Source organism: Scyliorhinus torazame, chromosome 5 (assembly GCF_047496885.1).
Source record: "Scyliorhinus torazame isolate Kashiwa2021f chromosome 5, sScyTor2.1, whole genome shotgun sequence".
Classification (NCBI taxonomy): Eukaryota; Metazoa; Chordata; class Chondrichthyes; order Carcharhiniformes; family Scyliorhinidae; genus Scyliorhinus; species Scyliorhinus torazame.
In genome coordinates this window covers 5649621-5662454 of record NC_092711.1, presented here as the reverse complement: position 1 = coordinate 5662454, position 12834 = coordinate 5649621, and the positions used below count along the sequence as shown (strand labels likewise).

General features: G+C 52.9%; 1 protein-coding gene across 1 annotated transcript in view; it reads right to left on the bottom strand.

The window, feature by feature from the left end:
- LOC140422584 (gap junction alpha-5 protein-like) overlaps positions 1-11864 on the bottom strand; it is a 120467-nt gene extending 108603 nt beyond the window's left edge. The window contains 3 exon segments of the mRNA XM_072507592.1: positions 9434-9454; positions 9456-10165; positions 11811-11864. Coding sequence (XP_072363693.1) covers positions 9434-9454; positions 9456-10117 — 683 coding nt within the window. The 5' untranslated portion in view covers positions 10118-10165; positions 11811-11864.
- Between the last annotated feature and the right edge of the window lie 970 nt (positions 11865-12834).

Below are 12834 nucleotides of genomic sequence, written 5' to 3'. Positions count from 1 at the left end.
ACTCTCCCATCAGACTCTCCCATCAGACCCCCCATCAGAGTCTCCCATCAGACTCCCCATCAGACTTCCCATCAGACCCCCCATCAGACTCCCCATCAGACCCCCCATCAGACTCTCCCATCAGACTCTCCCATCAGAGTCCGCATCAGTCTCCCATCAGACTCTCCCATCAGACTCTCCCATCAGACCCCCCATCAGACTCTCCCATCAGACTCTCCCATCAGACTCTCCCATCAGACTCTCCCATCAGAGTCTCCCATCAGACCCCCCATCAGACTCTCCCATCAGACTCTCCCATCAGACTCTCCCATCAGACTCTCCCATCAGACTCTCCCATCAGACTCTCCCATCAGACCCCCCATCAGACCCCCATCAGACTATCCCATCAGACTCTCCCAACAGACTCTCCCATCAGACTCTCCCATCAGACTCTCCCATCAGACTCTCCCATCAGACCCCCCATCAGACTCTCCCATCAGACTCCCCATCAGACTCTCCCATCAGACTCTCCCATCAGACTCTCCCATCAGACTCTCCCATCAGACTCTCCCATCAGACTCTCCCATCAGACTCCCCATCAGACTCTCCCAGCAGACTCTCCCATCAGACCCCCCATCAGACCCCCATCAGACTCTCCCATCAGACTCTTCCAACAGACTCTCCCATCAGACTCTCCCATCAGACTCTCCCATCAGACTCTCCCATCAGACTCTCCCATCAGACTCTCCCATCAGACTCTCCCATCAGACTCTCCCATCAGACTCTCCCATCAGACTCTCCCATCAGACTCCCCATCAGACTCTCCCAGCAGACTCTCCCATCAGACCCCCCATCAGACCCCCATCAGACCCCCATCAGACTCTCCCATCAGACTCTCCCAACAGACTCTCCCATCAGACTCTCCCATCAGACTCCCCATCAGACTCTCCCAGCAGACTCTCCCATCAGACCCACCATCAGACCCCCATCAGACTCTCCCATCAGACTCTCCCAACAGACTCTCCCATCAGACTCTCCCATCAGACTTTCCCATCAGACCCCCCATCAGACTCTCCCATCAGACTCTCCCATCAGACTCTCCCATCAGACTCTCCCAACAGACTCTCCCATCAGACTCTCCCATCAGACTTTCCCATCAGACCCCCATCAGACTCTCCCATCAGACTCTCCCATCAGACTCTCCCATCAGATTCCCCATCAGACTCTCCCATCAGACTCTCCCATCAGACTCTCCCATCAGACTCTCCCATCAGATTCCCCATCAGACTCTCCCATCAGACTCTCCAATCAGACTCCCCATCAGACTCTCCCATCAGACTCCCCCATCAGACTCCCCATCAGACTCTCCCATCAGACTCTCCCATCAGACTCTCCCATCAGACTCTCCCATCAGACTCTCCCATCAGACCCCCCATCAGACTCTCCCATCAGACTCTCCCATCAGATTCCCCATCAGACTCTCCCATCAGACTCCCCATCAGAGTCTCCCATCAGACTCTCCCATCAGACTCTCCCATCAGACCCCCCATCAGAGTCTCCCATCAGACTCCCCATCAGACTTCCCATCAGACCCCCCATCAGACTCCCCATCAGACCCCCCATCAGACTCTCCCATCAGACTCTCCCATCAGAGTCCGCATCAGTCTCCCATCAGACTCTCCCATCAGACTCTCCCATCAGACCCCCCATCAGACTCTCCCATCAGACTCTCCCATCAGACTCTCCCATCAGACTCTCCCATCAGAGTCTCCCATCAGACCCCCCATCAGACTCTCCCATCAGACTCTCCCATCAGACTCTCCCATCAGACTCTCCCATCAGACTCTCCCATCAGACTCTCCCATCAGACCCCCCATCAGACTCTCCCATCAGACTCTCCCATCAGACTCTCCCATCAGACGCCCCATCAGACTCTCCCATCAGACTCTCCCATCAGACTCCCATCAGACCCCCCATCAGACTCTCCCATCAGACTCTCCCATCAGACTCTCCCATCAGACTCTCCCATCAGAGTCTCCCATGAGACTCTCCCATCAGACTCTCCCATCAGACCCCCCATCAGACTCTCCCATCAGACTCTCCCATCAGACCTCTGTTAATGGCCAGGGTTTAGAAAGCTCCAAAGTATATCATGTTCAGCTGACCCACAACTCTTTAAACATTTTGTTGATGAGGTGTATATAGGGAAGCCTTTCAGGTGATTCTCAACAGAGGCCTTCATCAAGTGTAATCAAAAACAGAGCGTATTCATCGAATTTTGTTAATATTTTTATAAACACACATAGTGAGCATTTTCAACTACAAACAGAAGTACTCCACACAGCTACAGTACTCTATATATATCCATTAATGAATACCCCCTCAACTGTTCCAATTCAATAACAACATGCCATAAACCAGAAAACCCTTCTTCCAAAACAGTAGGTTTGAATTACTCCCAGGAAACAGTTAGCACTGTTAAGTGAACAAGTAATCTGGAAACAGCATTTAAAATGCAGCGAGATAGAGACTGCAAGATGCTTCTCGATCTGAATCCAGCCGCCAAATGTGAAAACAAAAGTAAAAAAAACGCAGAGCCACAAACCAGCTCCAAACCAAAGCGAAGGTAAAAGCCGGAGCCACAGCCCAGCTCCACCCACACAATGACATCCCTGAAGCCATGTGATAAGACGAAACATTTCTTGGAGGGACGCTCGCGCTGGAGAACATTTTGTGTTTTAAAATTATGTTTGGCCCCGCAAACTGCTTGATGCACTTTTTTTGTGCCTTCTGTTGAGAATTTCAGCCCTCCGTGCCAAACAAGTGACTCACAACCAGGTGCATCCGTCGAGGCAATGGACCATTGACGAACTTTGCTCAGTGTCTGCATTTTGCAGCTATCGAACTGCAGGAGGGTGAGGCCCTCGGTTACGACCAATAATGGCATGGACTGAGATCATGGAGGAGTAACTAGTTGCATGTAATTAATGGGGGCGCGAATAAAGCTGGTTGGTTGTATGTAAAAGTGAGCGCAAGCTAACTCTGCCCTTTTGAATCTGAATATTAACCCAACGTGAACCTTAGCTCAAGCGAGAATATGCGCTGACGAAGACTGCGGAATCTAAAGCCTTGCTCCCAGAGCGCTGACACAATAAGCTGCTTCTTTACACACTCAAAGGTCTGCTGGTGAATATTTTCACGCAGCAACTCGCATGACACCTCCCCCCCAAGAAAAAAAAACCCCGAAACATCACCGTCAAAGACGGTTTCATTTTGCACCTTTTCACTTTTCACAACTGACCAGGAAAGTACATTTTGTGAAACAAAAACAAAAGCAGGCAAACATTGGTAATAACAGCATCGGCGATCCCGTTTTCTCGTATTGCTACATGTGTCATTTTTAAATGAAAATGCTCTCACAATTAACTCCACCGAAACATTCGGGCATTTTCATTCCGGAATCGCTCCAGAGACAGCAATGGATTATAAATCTGAAAATGTGTCAAAGTCAGCGTCAAGCTCAAAGTCTCCTTCTTAGTTGTTGAATACTTCCTCTGGTGATCTTTTGGAAAAATATCCAATAGTCCTTCATCGTCTTTTTGTGAGAGCACGGCACCCGCGCCCACATCACTCGCATCGACAGCCACTGTGAAGGGTTTCATGTAAAAATCGAGCCTGCTCCACCCTTCAGTGAGATCATGGCTGATCGTTTGTGGACTCAGCTCCACTTTCCGGCCCGAACACCAGAACCCTTAATCCCTTTATTGTCCAAAAAACTATCTTTATCTTGAAATCATTTAATGAAGGAGCTTCACTGGGCAAGGAATTCCATAGATTCACAACCCTTTGGGTGAAGAAGTTCCTCCTAAACTCAGTCCTAAATCTACTTCCCCTTATTTTGAGGCTAGTTCTGCTTTCACCCGCCAGTGGAAACAACCTGCCCGCATCTATCCTATCTATTCCCTTCATAATTATATATGTTTCTATAAGATCCCCCCTCATCCTTCTAAATTCCAACGAGTACAGTCCCAGTCTACTCGACCTCTCCTCGTAATCCAACCCCCTCAGCTCTGGGATTAACCTAGTGAATCTCCTCTGCACACCCTCCAGCGCCAGTACGTCCTTTCTCAAGTAAGGAGACCAAAACTGAACACAATACTCCAGGTGTGGCCTCACTAACACCTTATACAATTGCAGCATGACCTCCCTAGTCTTAAACTCGGACAAATATGAATGCGGAATACAGGGTTAACGGTAGAGTTCTTGGCAATGTGGAGGAGCAGAGAGGGTCTATGTTCATACATCTTTGAAAGTTGCCACTCAAGTGGATAGAGCTGTGAAGAAGGCCTATGGTGTGCTCGCGTTCATTAACAGAGGGATTGAATTTAAGAGCCGTGAGGTGATGATGCAGCTGTACAAAACTTTGGTAAGGCCACATTTGGAGTACTGTGTACAGTTCTGGTCGCCTCATTTTAGGAAGGATGTGGAAGCTTTGGAAAAGGTGCAAAGAAGATTTACCAGGATGTTGCCTGGAGTGAAGAGTAGGTCTTACGAGGAAAGGTTGAGGGTGCTAGGCCTTTTCTCATTAGAACGGAAAAGGATGAGGGGCGACTTGATAGAGGTTTATAAGATGATCAGGGGAATAGATAGAGTAAACAGTCAGAGACTTTTTCCCTGGGTGGAACACACCATTACAAGGGAACATAAATTTAAGGTGAATGGTGAAAGATATAGGAGGGATATCAGAGGTAGGTTCTTTACCCAGAGAGAGTGGGGGCATGGAATGCACTGCCTGTGGAAGTAGTTGAGTCGGAAACAATAGGGACCTTCAAGCGGCTATTGGATAGGTACATGGATTACGGTAGAATGATGGGGTGTAGATTAATTTGTTCTTAATCTAGGACAAAAGTTCGGCACAACATCGTGGGCCGAAGGGCCTGTTCTGTGCTGTATTTTTCTATGTTCTATGTTCTAAACTCCATCCCTCTAGCAATGAAGGACAAAATTCCATTTGCCTTCTTAATCACCTGTTGCACCTGTAAACCAACTCATGCACTAGCACACCCAGGTCTCTCTGCACAGCAGCATGTTTTAATATTTTATCATTTAAATAATCCCTTTTGCTGTTATTCCTACCAAAATGGATAACCTCACATTTGTCAACATTGCATTCCATCTGCCAGACCCTAGCCCATTCACTTAACCTATCCAAATCCCTCTGCAGACTTCGAGTATCCTCTGCACTTTTTGCTTTACCACTTATCCTAGTGTCGTCTGCAAACTTGGACACATTGCCCTTGGTCCCCAACTCCAAATCATCTATGTAAATTGTGAACAGTTGTGGGCCCAACACTGATCCCTGAGGGACACCACTAGCTACTGATTGCCAACCAGAGAAACACCCATTAATCCCCACTCTTTGCTTTCTATTAATTAACCAATCCTCTATCCATGCTACTACTTTCCCCTTAATGCCATGCATATTTATCTTATGAAGTAACCTTTTGTGTGGCACCTTGTCAAAGGCTTTCTGGAAATCCAGATATACCACATCCATTGGCTCCCCGTTATCTACCGCACTGTTAATGTCCTCACAAAATTCCACTAAATTAGTTAGGCACGACCTGCCCTTTATGAACCCATGCTGCGTCTGTCCAATGGGACAATTTCCATCCAGATGCCTCGCTATTTCTTCCTTGATGATAGATTCCAGCATCTTCCCTACTACCGAAGTTAAGCTCATTGGCCTATAATTACCCGCTTTCTGCCTACCTCCTTTTTTAAACAGTGGTGTCACGTTTGCAAATTTCCAATCCGCCGGGACCACCCCAGAGTCTAGTGAATTTTGGTAAATTATCACTGGTGCATTTGCAATTTCCCTAACCATCTCTTTTAGCACTCTGGGATGCATTCCATCAGGGCCAGGAGACTTGTCTACCTTTAGCCCCATTAGCTTGCCCATCACTACCTCCTTGGTGATAACAATCCTCTCAAGGTCCTCACCTGTCATAGCCTCACCTCCATCAGTCACTGGCATGTTATTTGTGTCTTCCACTGTGAAGACCGACCCAAAAAACCTGTTCAGTTCCTCAGCCATTTCCTCATCTCCCATTATTAAATCTCCCTTCTCATCCTCTAAAGGACCAATCCTTAGCCACTCGTTTTTGTTTTATATATTTGTAGAAACGTTTACGATCTGTTTTTTATATTCTGAGCCAGTTTACTCTCATAATCTATCTTACTCTTCTTTATAGCTTTTTTAGTAGCTTTCTGTTGCCCCCTAAAGATTTCCCAGTCCTCTAGTCTCCCACTAATCTTTGCCACTTTGTATGTTTTTTCCTTCAATTTGATACTCTCCCTTATTTCCTTAGATATCCACGGTCGATTTTCCCTCTTTTTACCGTCCTTCCTTTTTGTTGGTATAACTCTTTGCTGAGCACTTGGAAAATCGCTTGGAAGGTTCTCCACTGGTCCTCAACTGTTTCACTATAAAGTCTTTGCTCCCAGTCTACCTTAGCTAGTTCTTCTCTCACCCCATTGTAATCTCCTTTGTTTAAGCACAAAACTCTAGTGCTTGATTTTACCTTCTCACCCTCCATCTGTATTTTAAATTCCACCATATTGTGAACTTTTGTTTTCACATCCCGTGGGACCAGTCGATCCTGTCCAATTGTGTGGCCAAGGAAAGTGACTTGGACTTTTCCGAATTCACTTTTGGCTCAGTTTATCACCTCCTGAAGTCGATCGAATAACTCCATCAGGTGTTTCAAATGTTCTGGCTAAAAATTACCAGGGGATGTCAGGGGATGTCAGAGGTAGGTTCTTTACCCAGAGAGTAGTGGGGGCATGGAATGCACTGCCTGTGGAAGTAGTTGAGTCGGAAACATTAGGGACCTTCAAGCAGCTATTGGATAGGTACATGGATTACGGTAGAATGATATAGTGTAGATTTATTTGTTCTCAAGGGCAGCACGGTAGCATTGTGGATAGCACAATTGCTTCACAGCTCCAGGGTCCCAGGTTCGATTCCCGGCTTGGGTCACTGTCTGTGCGGAGTCTGCACGTCCTCCCCGTGTGTGCGTGGGTTTCCTCCGGGTGCTCCGGTTTCCTCCCACAGTCCAAAGATGTGCAGGTTAGGTGAATTGGCCATAATAAATTGCCCTTAGTGTCCAAAATTGCCCTTAGTGTTGGGTGGGGTTGCTGGGTTGTGGGGATAGGGTGGAGGTGTGGACCTTGGGTAGGGTGCTCATTCCAAGAGCCGGTGCAGACTCGATGGGCCGAATGGCCTCCTTCTGCACTGTAAATTCTATGATAATCTATGATTAATCTGGGACAAAGGTTCGGCACAACATCGTGGGCTGAAGGGCCTGTTCTGCGCTGTATTTGTCTATGTTCTATGTTCTATGGCCGATGTATAACGCACAATTGGGTAATCCGGAAACGACTTTGTTAGTTAACCATTGAAATGTGGCTGGGGCGTTTTTCATGCCAAGTGGCATAACTTTGAATTGATATATACCATCTGGAGTCACAAAAGCTGAAATCTCCTTCGCCCTTTCGGATCAAGGTACTGCCAGTAACCTTTAAGTAAATCCAAATTGGAAATAAAAGCTGATTGTCACACTTTCTCAATGCAATCCTCCAGATTTCAACACCCCCCCCAATCTCCCCCCCCAATCACCTCCCAATTACCCACACAATCACCCCCAATCACCCACACAATCACCCCCCCAATCACCCCCCCCAATCACCCACACAATCACCCCCCCCATCACCCCCCCCCATCACCCCCCCCCAATCACCCCCCCCAATCACCCCCCCCAATCACCCCCCCCAATCACCCCCCCCAATCACCCCCCCCAATCACCCACACAATCACCCCCCAATCACCCCCCCAATCACCCCCCAATCACCCCCCCAATCACCCACACAATCACCCCCCCATCTCCCCACCAATCACCCCCCAATTACCCACACAATCACCCACACAATCACCCCCCCAATCACACCCCCAATCACCCCCCCCAATCACCCCCCCAATCACCCACACAATCACCCCCCCAATCACCCCCCCAATCACCCACACAATCACCCCCCCAATCACCCCCCCAATCACCCACACAATCACCCACACAATCACCCCCCCAATCACCCACACAATCACCCCCCCAATCACCCCCCAATCACCCACACAATCACCCCCCCAATCACACCCCCAATCACCCCCCCAATTACCCACACAATCACCCACACAATCACCCCCCCAATCACCCCCCCCATTACCCCCCCATCAATCACCCCCCAAATCACCCCCCCAAATCACCCCCCCCAATCACCCCCCCAATCACCCACACAGTCACCCCCCCAATCTCCCCCCAATCACCCCCCAATTACCCACACAATCACCCCCCAATCACTCCCCAATCACCCCCACCAATCACCCCCCCAATCACCCACACAGTCACCCCCCCAATCACCCACACAATCACCCCCCAATTACCCACACAATCACCCCCCAATCACCCCCCAATCACCCCCCCAAATCACCCCCCCAATCACCCCCCCAATCACCCACACAGTCACCCCCCCAATCTCCCCCCAATCACCCCCCAATTACCCACACAATCACCCCCCAATCACTCCCCAATCACCCACCCCAATCACCCCCCCAATCACCCACACAGTCACCCCCCCAATCACCCACACAATCACCCCCCAATTACCCACACAATCACCCCCCAATCACTCCCCAATCACCCCCCAATCATCCCCCCATCACCCACACAGTCACCCCCCCAATCTCCCCCCAATCACCCCCCAATTACCCACACAATCACCCCCCCCAATCACCCCCCCAAATCACCCCCCCAGATCACCCCCCAATCACCCCCCCCATCACCCCCCCCAAATTACCCCCCAAAATCACCCCCACAAATCACCCCCCCCCCCATCACCCAAACGAATCCCCCCAATTTCTCCCCTTTTCACCAATTCCCCCACATGGTTTTCCCTCTGATCTCCGAATTCTCCTGCAATCCTTTTCATTCATCCCGGTCACCCCCCCCCCCCCCCGCCCAGTTCTCCCCAATCCCTCCCGGTCCTCCCCAATTTTCTCCCAATCCCCCCCCCCCCCCGCCCAGTTCTCCCCAATCCCTCCCGGTCCTCCCCAATTTTCTCCCAATCCCCCCCCCCCCGCCCCGCCCACTCCGCCCCCCCCCGCCCCGCCCACTCCGCCGGCCCCTCACGCGGGGGCGCCGCGCCCCGCACAGCCCCCCCGCCGGGGGTTGGGAAGCCGGGGGGATCCCCGGCCGGCCGCCCCCGCCCCCCCCCCTCCGTGGAGCCGGGGGGAGCCCCCGCCGCCCCCCCGCTCGGCGGCCAGGTTGGCCCGGTTCTGCTCGCTGGCCGTCCGCTGCGGCAGCTCGGGGCCGCGCCCCGCCCGCCGGGGGGGGGGGGCGGGGGGGGGCGGCGGCGGCGGGCGGAGCTTGCGCCAGCCCAGGTGGTAGAGCTCGGCCAGGCCCAGGAGGAGGGAGACCCCGGCCACGGTCACCATGAAGGCGATGAAGATGTTTTTCTCGGTCGGGCGGGAGACGAAGCAGTCAGTGGGGTTGGGGCACGGCCAGCGGTCACACTTGTACATGGCCTGCAGGAAGGTCCCGTAGAGGAGGTACTGCCCCGCCAGGAAGGCGATCTCCAGCACGCAGCGGGCCACAATGCTGCCGACGTAGGTGTGGAGGAGGGCGCCCCGGATTCCCCCGCCGCCGGCGGCCTCCCCGGCCTTAGGCCCGACCTCGGGCCTCCCCCCGCCGCCCGACCGCAGGCTCCGTTTCCGCCCCATCCGCGCGGCGTGGAGCGCGTGACCGATGTAGACGAGCGACGGGGTGGAGACGAAGACAATCTGGAGCACCCAGTAGCGGATGTGGGAGATGGGGAAGGCCCGGTCATAGCACAGGGTCTCGCAGCCAGGCTGGCGGGTGTTGCAGGTGAAGCCCGACTGCTCGTCGCCCCAGGCCGACTCGGCCGCCGCCCCCAGCACCAGCATGCGGAAGATGAAGAGCACCGTCAGCCACACCTTGCCCACTGCCGTGGAGTGCTCGTGCACCTGCTCCAGGATCTTCGAGAGAAAGGACCAATCGCCCATCCTCCTCCGGGGTGGGTCCTTCCCGATCGGCTGAGGGAGGAGCAGCACCTGGAGATTGGGCGGGGGGGTGTGGGGGGAAGAGAGAGAGAGAGGGGGGGGGGGTCATCAGAAACAGGGGCCAGGGTAGACCATTCGAACCGGTTCTTAGGCCTCGCGGAATACCACCCCCCCCCCCCGCCCCGCCTGCCTGGACGAGCGCGGCTCCCAGCAACACTCGGGAAGCTCCACCCCGCCCTCTCCACCTGTGCGATCCCCCCCCCCCCCCGCCTCCCTTCCTCCTTCATTCTCCTGAACTCCAGCGGGAACAATCCCAAGCTCGTCAATCCCCCCTCACGTGACAGCCCCGCCACCCCCGGAATCCGTCGGGTAAACCTTCGCTACGCTCCCTCCAGAGCAAGGACATCCTTCCTCAGAGAAGGAGACCAAAACCGCAGACACGACTCCAGCCATAAGACCATCGGAACAGAATCAGGCCACTCGGCCCATCGAGTCTGCTCCCCCATTCAATCATGGCTAATATTTTCTCATCCCCATTCTCCTGCCTTCTCCCCATAACCCCTGATCCCCTTATTGATCAAGAACCTATCTATCTCTGTCTTAAAGACACTCCGTGATTGGGCCTCCACAGCCTTCTGCGGCAAAGAGTTCCACAGATTCACCACCCTCTGGCTGGAGAAATTCCTCCTTATCTCTGTTGTAAAGGATCGTCCCTTTAGTCTGAGATTGTGTCCTCTGCTTCTAGTTTTTCCCACAAGTGGAAACATCCTCTCCATGTCCACTCTATCCAGGCCTCGCTGTATCCTGTAAGTTTCAATAAGATCCCCCCCTCATCCTTCTAAACTCCAACGAGTACCGACCCAGAGTCCTCAACCGTTCCTCATACGACAAGCTCTTCATTCCCGGGACCGTTCTTGTGAACCTCCTCTGGACCCTCTCCAAGGCCAGCACGTCCTTCCTTAGACACGGGGCCCAGAACTGCTCACAATACTCCAAATGGGGTCTGACCAGAGCCTTATCCAGCCTCAGAAGTACATCCCTGGTCTTGTATTCTAGCCCTCTCGACATGAACGCTAATATTGCATTCGCCTTCCTAACTGCCGACTGAACCTGCACGTTAACGTGAAGAGAATCGTGAACAAGGACTCCCAAGTCCCTTTGTGCTTCTGCTTTCCGAAGCGTTTCCCCATTTAGAAAATAGTCTATGTCTCCATTCCTCCTTCCAAAGTGCATAACCTCACACTTTCCACATTGTATTCCATCTGCCACTTCATTGCCCGCTCTCCCAGCCTGTCCAAATCCTTCTGCAGCCCCCTGCTTCCTCAATACTACCTGCCCCTCTACAGATCTCTGTATCATCTGCAAAGCTCGCCTCTACCCCGGACGCACTCCCCATCGAAGGCAGCGGCTTTCCCAGTGACCTGATTTTAGAGTACCCAATTCATTTTTCTCCCAATTAAGGGGCAATTTAGCGCGGCCAATCCACCTCGCCTGCACATCTTTGGGTTGTGGGGGTGATCCCCACTTTGGGAGAATGCGCAAACTCCACACGGAAAGTGACCCAGAGCCGGGATCGAACCCGGGACCTCGGCGCCGTGAGGCAGCAGTGCTAACCACTGTGCTGCCCTGCCCGGCCCCCGCTCTGAGCTGGCTTCACGATCGAATGTGTCCTTGACGCAGTCGGTGAAGGGCTTACCGTTAACGCTGGCTCAGCGGGAATCGGTCGCCGTCTCCTGTGATCTCGGCTAGACGCCTGCACCCAGACCTCCGCCCCTTCTCCCCCCCCCCCCCCCCGAACCGCCTGGGTCCCACTTTTGCCGCGTCGCTCTCTGTACCAGGGTCGGCGAAGCTCCCCGTCTCTCTCTCTCTCCCGCTCCCTCTCTCTCTCTGGCGTGTCTGCACCCGACACCCCAGGATGGATTTAAATCCCAATTGTCACAGCCAGTCACCCAGGCAGCTGAGCGCTGGCCTCGAGCACCCTGCCCTTATTTGGGGAGAGCGGCGGTATTTCGGGGCTACCTTTGACAGGGACAGGTCAGGACCGCGTCTGGGGCAGTTGCTGGAGTCGCAGCAGCAGGGGGGGCGTGGGGGGGGGGGGGGGGGGTGGCTCAGAGGAACGTCTCCACCTGTTCAGGGTCAGCAGAGGTCGGGCGCTTAAACTAATATTAACGTAGGACATCCCTTTGACTGGACGGCGTCACAGAGAGAGAGAGACAGAGTGTGTGAGAGAGAGGGAGTGTGAGAGAGATACAGAGTGTGTGAGAGAGAGAGAGTGAGAGAGAGACAGAGTGTGTGAGAGAGAGGGAGTGTGAGAGAGATACAGAGTGTGTGAGAGAGAGAGAGTGAGAGAGAGACAGAGTGTGTGAGAGAGAGGGAGTGTGAGAGAGATACAGAGTGTGTGAGAGAGAGAGAGTGAGAGAGAGACAGAGTGTGTGAGAGAGAGGGAGTGTGAGAGAGAGGGGGAGAGAGAGGGGGAGAGAGAGAGAGAGTGAGAGAGAGACAGAGTGTGTCAGAGAGAGAGAGAGAGTGTGAGAGAGGAGGAGAGAGACGGGGAGAGAGAGAGAGTGTGAGAGCGAGACAGAGTGAGAGAGAGACAGAGTGTGTGAGAGAGACAGAGGGAGAGACAGAGAGAGAGAGAGAGTGTGATAGAGAGAGAGAGAGAGAGAGAAGGGGAGAGAGAAATGGGGAGAGAGAGACAGAGAGAGAGAGAGTCAGGGTGT